At 31.5% G+C, this 12,040-nt stretch overlaps 1 protein-coding gene across 5 annotated transcripts in view; it reads left to right on the top strand.

Annotated features, from left to right (window-relative positions):
- LOC107566895 (glutamate receptor 4-like) overlaps positions 1 to 12,040 on the top strand; it is an 86,717-nt gene that overhangs the window by 42,257 nt on the left and 32,420 nt on the right. For all 5 annotated transcript variants that reach the window (XM_016252457.1, XM_016252456.1, XM_016252455.1 and 2 more), the window contains exons 10-11: positions 3,597 to 3,803; positions 10,521 to 10,894. In XM_016252457.1, coding sequence (XP_016107943.1) covers positions 3,597 to 3,803; positions 10,521 to 10,894 — 581 coding nt within the window. The remainder of the gene's footprint in view (positions 1 to 3,596; positions 3,804 to 10,520; positions 10,895 to 12,040) is intronic.

Raw genomic sequence — 12,040 nt, 5'->3', positions numbered from 1 at the left:
GCATTGATATCTCATAATTCCGCATTTATATCTCGTAATTCTGAATTGATACCTCAGAATTATGCATTTATATCTCGTAATCTGCACTGATATCTCATAATTTTGCATTTGTAACTCGTAATTCTGCATTGATATCTCATAATTTTGCATTTGTAACTCGTAATTCTGCATTGATATCTCATAATTTTGCATTTGTAACTCGTAATTCTGCATTGATATCTCATAATTTTGCATTTGTAACTCGTAATTCGGCATTGATATCTCATAATTCCGCATTTATATCTCGTAATTCTGAATTGATACCTCAGAATTATGCATTTATATCTCGTAATCTGCACTGATATCTCATAATTTTGCATTTGTAACTCGTAATTCTGCATTGATATCTCATAATTTTGCATTTGTAACTCGTAATTCGGCATTGATATCTCATAATTCCGCATTTATATCTCGTAATTCTGAATTGATATCTCATAATTTTGCATTTGTAACTCGTAATTTGGCATTGATATCTCATAATTCCGCATTTATATCTCGTAATTCTGCACTGATATCTCATAATTTTGCATTTGTAACTCGTAATTCTGAATTGATATCTCGCAATTCCATATTTATATCTCGCAGTTACATGTTTATGTCGCAATAAAAAAATATATTTTAATGTTAAACTTTTTAGTCACTTCTAATGTTTTTTACTTTAATTTTGAAAATATCAACATTAGAATTAAAAGAACAAACAAAAGGGTTAGGGTGTAGTAGCTTAAGTATGAGAAGTGCTATAAAATAGCGTTGCTTTATTATTATATCAATATATACAGCCTATCCTTCAAACCATATTTGAAGTTTTTTAATTGCTTTCCATTTTATTAACTACTGTAGTTTTACTTCAGTAACAATGGTATTTTGGTGGAAACTATGGTCAGTGTGGTAAATTCTGTAAGGGTTTAAACAGGAAAAAGAGCGATAGAAAATTATACCTTAGCAGGCTCCTCCTCTCTCTCTCTCTCTCTCTCTCTCTCTCTCCTTCTCTGTCTCTCTTTTCTTTTCTGCCGTGCGCTTTTTAAGGCGATGGAGAATTTTACATCTGCAGGATCATCATCGTTTCCATCACTGCTAAAGAATCCGCTGTTCAGACACTGAGCAGAGAGAAGAGGACGAGACAACCGTGAGACACCAGAGCGAGTGTAATGATTCAGCTGTTTCAGACACTCTTCAGCTGGGACTGCAGCGTTAAACTAACATTCAGCCCACGTACTTGAGGTGCAATGCCAAGGGTGTAAAAAGCAGCTTTGTGGGTATTTTGTTTTGTCATCTTGTGATTGCTTGCCCTTGCTCTATGAATTACATGGCTGGCATTTAAAGGCATCATGAAACTGAAACCGACCCAAGTTACTGTAACAAATGCCCCTGCTCTCATTGTGCACAATAGTTAAGTGCATGTTAATCTAAAGAAATGCTTTTTTATGATCTTTAAATGTAAAATCAGGCCCAATCATTCATTATTTCCCACATAATATTCCATTTTACTCATAAATGCATAATAATGCTTCCTCCTATTGTCCTCTCATATCAAAATCAGTGCTTGATCTGTGCATATTTCTCTCCTGATTCAGACAAGACCACCTTTTTCACCAGAGAAACCACTATAGAAGTCATATTGAAGATCTATTTCACAATCTATTAACAGCATTAGTGATATGTTACCAATAACTACAGATAACAGCGATTAACACCAGTCTCATGCTAGTATGTAAAATGTTGTAAGGTGTTATGGTTTCAAAATAAGTCATTTAGTTTCATATTTTCATCATTTATTTGCAGTGCTGCCTTCTGTGCTTCTATTGATCATATATTTATACATTTACAGACAAATATATAAATAAATAAAAATATTGAATTATTTACTAGTAAATATATTGCTTTGTTTCCTCTAAATGCACTTTTTGTTCAGTAAATACACTTGTAATTTATTTTTAAATAAATTATTAATTTACGCACTACTATACTATACACATTACTATAGTAAATATATAAACAAAAATTACAAGTATATTCACTCTAATTTTATATATATATATATTTATATAATATAATTTTTTTTATATTTATAAATAAATAAAAATATTGAATTATTTACTAGTAAATATATTGCTTTGTTTCCTCTAAATGCACTTTTTGTTCAGTAAATACACTTGTAATTTATTTTTAAATAAATTATTAATTTACGCACTACTATACTATACACATTACTATAGTAAATATATAAACAAAATTTACAAGTATATTCACTCTAATTTTATATATATATATATATTTATATAATATAATTTTTTTTATATTTACCCAAAACACTTTCAGTAAAATTATTTAATTATTTACTAGTAAATGTCATTTATTTATTAAATCATTTATAATTATTATTAAATCATTTATTTAGAAGTAAATCACAACAGTATTTCCTCTAAATGCACTTTTTGTTCAGAAAATATATTTGTAAAATAAATTATTAACTTATACATTTACTGGTAAATATATAATCTAATAATTTATTTAAAATTAAATGACAAGTATATTCACTCAAAAAAAACTTTGTTAAAAAACATTTAAATATTTAAAAATAAGCTAAACAAACTTTTTGTTCAGTAAATATATTTGTATTTTTTTTAAACTAAGTGAACTAGTAAATATATATATATAAAGTGAAAAAGAAAATCGACCTTCAGAATGAAGCGCTATACGCTGTGTGGTGATATTTCATTCAGTTTCTCCATTTAAAACCTCTAGAAATGTACAAAACTGTATATTTAATGTAGAATAATTGACTATCAAATGAATGTACTTTGACATTTACACTGTCAAAATGTATTGTTGTTTGTCTGTCTAAATGATCCTTGCTTTAATGTTTAGAATGATTTCTCTTGCCAGAAATGATCTCTTGTTTTTATTTTCATTATATGAACTCGTTTATTGTAATCTGCTCTAATTAAATCATTTGATTATCATTGACCAGTTGATTATAGTGACTTAATACTTGCATTTTGCCTCTAATGGTTTACATGTCAAATGTTTCAGAGAGTCGTATACATGTGTGGAAATGATTCAAATAAATGTTTTGATTTATAATGATGATCTTGTCAGTCAAACCTTTATTGGCTGCATTTCTAATGAGCATCACAAATACATATTGCACTCATTTATGGCTCATAAAAGAGTGTAATATGAGTGTCCTACATGATGTACTACACATTTATGTTTGCAATCAGGTCCTGTGCATCCCAGCGAATACTCATGTTATCTGATTATGAGTATTAATGAAGTTACTATATGAAAAATATAACTCGTGTGCTTCAGAAAACCATCTGTACTGGTGCTTTAAAGAACCTAGTAACCAAAACGCTGATCTGAAGAACCTTTGTAAGATCTTTAAGATCTCCAAAGAACCTATAAAGCCCAAAATGGCTCTTGATAAGAACTTTTATTTAGAAAATTGTAATTAATAATACGGTTTAATTTTGAGGTCAGCTTGACCATCCCTGCCCACCTTTGTCTCTGTCTGTGTGTGTGTGTGTGTGTGTGTGTATGTCGTGTGCGTTTAGGAAGGACCGTACGTGATGTTGAAGAAGAACTGGGAGATGTACGAAGGAAATGACCAGTTCGAAGGATACTGCGTGGATCTGGCGTCCGAGATCGCCAAGCACATCGGCATCAAATACAAGATCTCCATCGTTCCTGACGGGAAATACGGAGCCAGAGATCCAGAGACGAAGATCTGGAATGGCATGGTTGGGGAGCTGGTGTACGGGGTGAGATGCATACATGTATATCAGTCATACAAGGTCATTTACATTTGTTTTTACATGATTTTACAGATATTTCTCATTGTGTTTTATCATGAATTTTACCTTTTTCATGCACATCGCTTTTTAATGCATGTGCATCAGATGGAAGAGCCTGAAAAATAGATTTCCAACATGAATTGAGCTAAAGAAGTTAACTTTATCATACTAATGTTGTTTGATTTTGCTTGTTAGAATAAAATGTTATGGAAATGCTAAAAAAAAAAGAAAGAAAAGAAAAAAACTGGAGAGAAGAACATTTTCAGTAGTAAATATATAAATAATTATATTTATGGAACAAAAAGGGTTTAGTTTAGTGTTTCTTTTTTAATACATTTTTTATATATTTACCGGCAAAAAATAAATAAAAATACAAGTATATTAAAATATAACTTTCAAAATATATATATATATAAAAACTTTTTTTACAAAAATTCCAAGAAGCTTATATTTAGTCTAAATACTTTTCATTCAATAAATGTACTTGTAGAGTAAATATACTTGTAATTTATTTTAAATGATTGATTTATGCAATTTATTTAAACAAAATTAATTTTTTTATCTATTACATTTTCGAGAACTTTATAACTTTACAATAAGGTTTCATTTGTTAACAATAATTAACTACATTAGTTTACAATGAACAATACTTCTATAGCATTTATTAATATTAGTTAATCTTAACATTTACTAATACATTTTTAGAATGAATCTGTTAACATTAGTAGACTGTGAAATAACATGAACAACTGGATTTTTATTAACTAACATTAGCAGAGATTAATAAACGCTGTCAAAATATATGAACCAATGTTGTTATTTTTAACTAAAACTAAAAGTATTACATTTCGTTTTCGGTACCTGAAAGCTGAAATGAAAAAAAAAAAAAAGATTAAAAACATTTAAAAACATTAAATAAAAATTGCCTTGGCAACTAACTGTAATAAATACATTTATTTTGAAGTACTAAAATGACTAAAACTAAAACTGAAAAAAATAGAAATATAAAAAAACGAATACAAATGACAAAAACACAAAATTACTAAAACTTTAAATTGAAAATAAAAACAAAATATAAAAATAAAAAGTTCAAATTATTAATAAAAACTATAATAGGATCTCAATGATACTAAAATAACACGGAATAGAAATGTTTTAAAAAACTTAAAATTATAAAAGCACAAAATAACTAAAACTAAAATTAAAATGAAAACTACAAACATTAAAATAAAAGCTAATTCAGAATATTAATAAATATTTTAAAAGTATATAAATAATTATAAAATAATAATAGATAATATATAAACAATATAATAATAAATAGTATTTATAAAATATATTATAATAAATACTTAATATATTATATTAAAAACTGATGCTAACGTGATTTATTATTGTAAAGTGTTACCAACAGAGCTGTTGACATGCTGGCAATTATTGACATATTTAATTTAATCGCCAATATTTTTATTAGAATTTCTAAAAAAAGTCAATTTGCATCTTTAATTTTCCTCCAGTAAGACAAGACACGTCGTGAAAAATATAACAAATAAGAAAATTAGAGAAAGAAATTGGTTTCCATAAACCAACAGCACGACCTCTCATTTCAGTAAGTTAATGGCCCGCCTGCAGCAGAAGCGCTGCTGTTTGACCAGATGTGTTGGGTCGTGTGCGATGGACGCAGCGTTTGTGTTGGATTCGTACAGCCAGAGCTCAAGGCGTTGTCTCTTTTAAATGCAGCCAGAAGTATTAACACCATCATTCAGCGTGCAAGTACATAAAATCAGTCACTCGACATCTCGCTGCGACTCCAACAGCGAAAGGCAAACGCTCCTGCCGCCGAGTGTTAATGAGCTCAGGGAGAGGACAGATGCGCATCTTTCTGCCCCATTAAACACTCTCATCCACCAACCTGCTCTCTGCTAACACACACTCCACGAGAGGGTCCCGCACGTAAAAACGGCATTCAAAATCTCCACAGTGAGATTTATAGGATTTATAGGCTTTCACGAGAGACCAGAGGGTGTTAAACAACGTTATTAGACGCTCGCTTGGTCAAGTGCTGCAGCCTGACGTCAAATATGTCTGTATAATGACTAAATGACCAGTCTTCAAGGAAAAGTTCAGCCAAAAAGGAATTTGATTTTGAAAGTTTATGCCATCCAAGATGTAGGTGAGTTTGTTTCTTCATCAGATTTGGAGAAATGTAGTATTGCATCACTGGCTCACTGCAAGTGAATGGGTGCCGTCAGAATGAGAGTCCAAACAGCTGATAAAAACATCACAATAATCCACAGCACTCCAGTCCATCAGTGAACATCTGGAGAAGACAAAAGCTGAAACAAATCCATCAAGACGTTTTAACTTCAAACTTTTGCTTCCAGCTAAAATACAAGTCCATAATCCATAATAACGCTTCCTCCTGTTTTTACAGGAAAAAAGTGGTACCTGTGGTTGCCAGAATAATTATGCAAAAAAAATAAATACAGTAAAATAAAAACAATTTGACAGAACGCAGTTAAATAAATAAAAAATTACACTTTAAACCAGTCAATCCAATCCTGAATTAGCATGGCCATGTTCGCTAATGCTAACCAGTGTTGTTATTGTTAAGTAAAACTATTACAAATTGTTTATTCGTTTTCAGTACTTGAATTAAAGCTGTAATAAAATAAAATACAAATATTAGATTAAAAAAAAACTTAAACTTAAATTGAAACAAAAATGAGAATGGTTGCCTTGGCAACTAACTGAACTAAAAAATGACAAACTAAAACTGAAATAAAAATGAAGCTAAATAGAAATAGAAAAAAAGACGCAAAATTACTAAAATGAAATGAAAACTGAAACTATAAAAAGTTCATTCAAAATATTAATAAATAATATAATAGTATATAAATAATACTAAAATAACACTGATGCCAACAAATAAGACCTTTTTGTAAAGCGTTATCAATATTGTTTACAACAAAAAATAGAGATGCTGACAAAACAGCACAGAGAAGCCAATTAGTCATGTTTGCTCAAATTGTTTGCCGACAACTATTGACTTATTTAATTCAACTGAAATGTAATTTAACCATAATTATTAACCCAATACAATGCTGAATTATCATGACCACATTTCTACTAAAATCAGTTTTGAACCTTTAACAGATTAGCATTTTTAAAGTCTTTCACCATTAAAACTAGACTTATTTTTTACAGAGTCACTATAACACTGTGTCACAGTCACTGGGGCTAAATATAACCCTCCAGGATGATCCGGATCATTTGTCTGGGTTTATTCTGTGGCAGTGACGGGCTAAATGTACATTCTCCCGTATATCTTTAATGATACATTTAAAATGATATATTTAGGTATTACACCTGCAATTTTGAAGCAATATCAAAAAGCAGAGACAGAGACATCACTGCAAACTTGACAGACAGACAGATTTCTTTAAAACGTTACATAAAAATGAGCCAAAAACCCAGACTGTCGTGATTACATCACTGCCAACTGTTAATTCATTCATTCACGTATAAAAGATGTTAAGTAAACTGCATTCAGCAGCTTCATCTACAGCGCCGCAACCAAAGATATTACATACAAAGACTGAGGATTGTGAAAGAATGCATAATTGAAATAATTGTGTTTTCTTCTCTGGCACATGCACAGTGTAATATGATTCAAACAAATGACTCTGAAGAGCTGGTTCTTGTGATGATTTGTCAGAGAAGTTAATGAATTCACACTGATTTAGTGACTGGATGGCAATAATTACGTATATTATGAATAAAATATTAAATTTTTTTTTTTTACATAAAACACACAGATTTAACAATAACAAAAATGGTAATAAAATAAATATTTTATTATAAAAAATAAATATATAAATTAAAATGTTTCAAAATGATATTTATATATTTACATATAAATGTTCATATGTAAAATATAATAAAATATAAATATTGTATTTATTTTATTATAAAATAAATACTATAAATGTTATATAAATGTTTCAAAATATTATTTATATATAAAAGTTAATATAAAAATGATTATATTTATAATTTATATAATAAAAATAAATACATATAGAATTATATAATTACTATATTATTACTATACTATATTAACTCTCACTATATTATGTATAAACTATTACTTTTTTACGTAAAATATTTATATTTTATTATAAAAAAAAATATATATATATATAATTATTTCTATGTAATTACTATAATTATTACTTTTTTACATTTATATTTATATTGTATTATTAAAAAAATAATATAAATTAAAATGTTTCAAAATGTTACAAAATACCGTTGTTTTTTCAGTGTATAGTTAGGTTTTTTTTTGTACACAGCCTTGCAATATTGTCTTGTTATTCTTTTCAAATACATTTTTCTTTTTTTGCTTTGCGCGACATTAATCTTAAAGCTGCTGGGTTTGGTTCAAGGCTTAAAACTTCTCATGGAAGAATTTTTTGCAACGCAGCTGGAGAAAATAAATGGCATATACATTTTCAGGACCAAGGCCGCTGAAAAAGCAAGCACACACACACACTCACACTTATTCGATAGAGGATGTCACACACAAACTAATCGTTCATGCTTTACATGGCATGCGAATTCAGACATAACTCACATGAAATTACATGAGCAAAATCTTTTCTACTGTTCAGCTTGCAAAGTTGCAGAAAACGTTAATTACGAGCTGCGGGCTCCTCGAGGGATTATTAGGGAGAAAAATATACAGCATTTCTGAATCAAAACCCGCTCAGCGTTAGACTCTCTCGACGTGCTTCACAGATTCAGAATCCGTCCTCTCGCTGGCACGAACACAAGATCGCTCTCTCTATTGCCACAGGCCTCTAATTAAATCCAGCAGTGAAACAACTTCTTGTATTCCTACAGGAGGGCCAAAAGATGGCCGACTTTCACCACTGAGCCGCTGTAAATATTACTGTATGCAAGTCCCTCAGATGCCGTTCACTGATAAAACCATTTCCATTCACAACGGCTTGAATCTTATAAACTTGCATATGCTGTAAATGTGATTTAATAAATGAAGTGCATTGCAATTTTTTTACTCAAGGTTTTTTTTTATCATCTCAACCCTTTAAAGAAGGAGATGGTGGAAAGTACTGGGCTGTAAAGACATGTTTGGACACAGAACAGCAACTGGGGAATGTGTTTTTCTTGTGAAATTGCACCATTGAAAGCACTTTACTATAATAACCCGTCTCTCCCGGCCTTAGTGTGGGTTTAACCAGGCCTTCACCACAATACAGGGATCTTGAGGTTCTGGTGACCTTCGAAATGAATGGGTCGGACGGATGCAGAAATGAGTCAGTGGGAAAATTTCTGCCGTCATTTCTCTACATAAAAGGGTCATATTCTACAGTTTTAAAGCAGTTTGTCCATGAAAAGTCCAATTAAATTTTAAGGTTTCCTAAAATTTGTGATTTTTTAATAGAAATTAATACTTTTATTCAGCAAGGATGCATTAAACTGATCAAAAGTGACAGTGAAGACATTTATAATGTTGCAAAAGATTTCTACTTCAAATAAATACTGTTCTTTTGAACTTTCTATTTATCAAAGAATCCTGAAAAATTAAAAATATCACGGTTTTCACAAAAATATGAAGCAGCACAACTGTTTTCAACATTGATAATAATCAGAAATGTTTCTCGAGCAGCAAATCAGCATATTATACTGATTTCTGAAGATCATGTGACACTGAAGACTGGAGGAATGATGCTGAAAATACAGCTGCGCATCACAGAAATAAATTACATTTTACAATATATTCACATAGAAACAGTTATTTTAAATTCTAAACATATATCAATATTTTTACTGTATTTTTCAAATTGTCAAAAAAAATGCAGCCTTGGTGAGCAGAAGAGACGTCTTTCAAAAACATTCCAGAATTCTAATCTAATTTTGTGTCTGTTCCTTTAAGAACTGGCTCTGGATTGTAGAATAAGTTAGCATAAGTTCCTAATAGTGACAGTGAAGACTGGAGTAATGATGCTGAAAATTCAGCTTTGACTGACAGGAATTAATTACATTTGATAATATATTCACACAGAAAAACGTTATTTTAAATAGTAAAAGTATTTCACAATTTTGTTGATTTTACTATATTTTTGATCAAATAAATGCAGCCTTGATGAGCAGAAGAGTGTCTTTTAAAAAATGAAAAATCTTACTGACCCTAAACTTTTGAAAGAGTATGTGATTTTATTAAGGGATAGTTTAAACAAAAATGAAAATGCTGTCATTACTCACCCTTGTCTCTTTTCAAACCGGTATGACTTACTTTCTTCTGTGGAAGATAAAAGATGACGTTTTGAAGAATTACAATGAAAGGCAATGGGGTCCAATGTTGTTTTGACCTCAACATTCTTAAAAATACACTATTTTGTGTTCTGAAATGACATGAAGGCATGTAAACAATGACAAAATATTAATTTTCACCTGAAATATCCCTTTAAATATACAGCAAACAACGGAAAAGAATCCAAAATAAAAATATATAAAAATCACCTCAATGTTCACATGAGATTTAAAATAATCATTTTTTTTCTCCAGATTTGACATGCATTCATCGTCTTGTTTTTGCAGCTTTGTTTCAATACATAAACTGAATGGGAAGGTCACATTCTGAACCTCCTTCCTCCACAGAGAGCGGAAATCGCTGTGGCCCCTTTAACCATCACTCTGGTCCGGGAGGAGGTGATCGATTTCTCCAAGCCCTTCATGAGTCTGGGAATCTCTATCATGATCAAGAAGCCGCAGAAGTCCAAACCTGGCGTCTTCTCCTTCCTGGACCCGCTGGCCTACGAGATCTGGATGTGCATCGTGTTCGCCTACATCGGCGTGAGCGTGGTGCTCTTCCTGGTCAGCCGCTTCAGCCCGTACGAGTGGCACACCGAGGAGCCCGAGGAAGGCTCCGACGGTCCGCCCAGCGACCAGCCCCCCAATGAGTTCGGCATCTTCAACAGTCTCTGGTTCTCTCTGGGCGCCTTCATGCAGCAGGGCTGCGACTTCACACCCAGGTGACACTAGCACTAGAGCTGTGCATTCATCAAAATAACTGCACCAAGCCAAGGCTGCAATGGAATTAAATAAATACATGTGCCGCACGTTTCAGGGTGAAGCTCGGCGCTGTGTTTATTTACACGTGCTCGCGCTGGTGTTTTCAGTAAACGCTGCTAAACATGAAATCATCACTGCATCTGCTGAGATTTGGTCGCTTATAACGTGCACTTTAATATGCAACCTGTGCAAACAATCTTCCCAAACTTATAAACCTGCTGTTGTCAAAAAGAGAGGCTTTAAGGTCAAAATAAAAGCTTAATTGTTTATTAGTATTGTAGTATCGTAATTCGAGTGGTACTGTAAAACCAAATTATTATTGTTGTTGTTAATTATATTTTTCTGAAATACTAGATGTAACGAATCAGCTCATGGGAAATATGAATAATTAATCATAACTAGTTATAATTAATTATGAATATTTTAGATCCGCTGTAGATATTTAGCTGACCTCTCAGGGTCAACTGTCTTGTCAATTCTAAGAACGTTAATTTCCTGGTTAAGGGAAATAACTTCCTTGCTGTACAATTCTACAAAAGCTTGTAGCATAAATCTGCATGATTAAGTGACTCCAGTTATGAGCAAACAATGAACCCCGTCAAGTGTGATACAAGTAAGGTTTTATTAACTACATAAACACTTAAACTAGTCTAACATAATACATAAACACATAAACTGGTCTAACATACACATACACACACACAGTTTGTATAGGAAAGGGTTAAAAGCTTAACGCAGTAAAGAGAAGAGAAATAAGAATATGAAACTATGGTACCATTTGATATTCAGCAGATTTACAGCCTGGATGAAACATCAGATTCTTAGTTCAAACACACATTCAGAACCACCGACTGTAGGAGGGTCCCTGGTGTGGGCCTTTAAGGTTGGAGAAGATACCCGCCTCTCACGGTGGGCTTGTCCAATGAGAAAGGAACAAATTCCAAGCGGGAGGTTGCAATTGCTGGAGGGTTTTACGACTCTTTGTTTGAGGGCATGGTAATTTGCAAATGTAGCTTGGATCAAAATTACTAAAGACTCTTAGAACATTAATATGTTGCGTAGGTGTAAACATACAATATACACTCTCAATTAGATCATCCGAATAC

This window comes from Sinocyclocheilus grahami, unplaced genomic scaffold (genome assembly GCF_001515645.1).
Source record: "Sinocyclocheilus grahami isolate Dianchi unplaced genomic scaffold, SAMN03320097.WGS_v1.1 scaffold1110.1, whole genome shotgun sequence".
In the NCBI taxonomy this organism is placed as follows: domain Eukaryota; kingdom Metazoa; phylum Chordata; class Actinopteri; order Cypriniformes; family Cyprinidae; genus Sinocyclocheilus; species Sinocyclocheilus grahami.
Note: the sequence above shows the minus strand (reverse complement) of the source record. Positions and strands in the feature narration are given on the sequence as shown.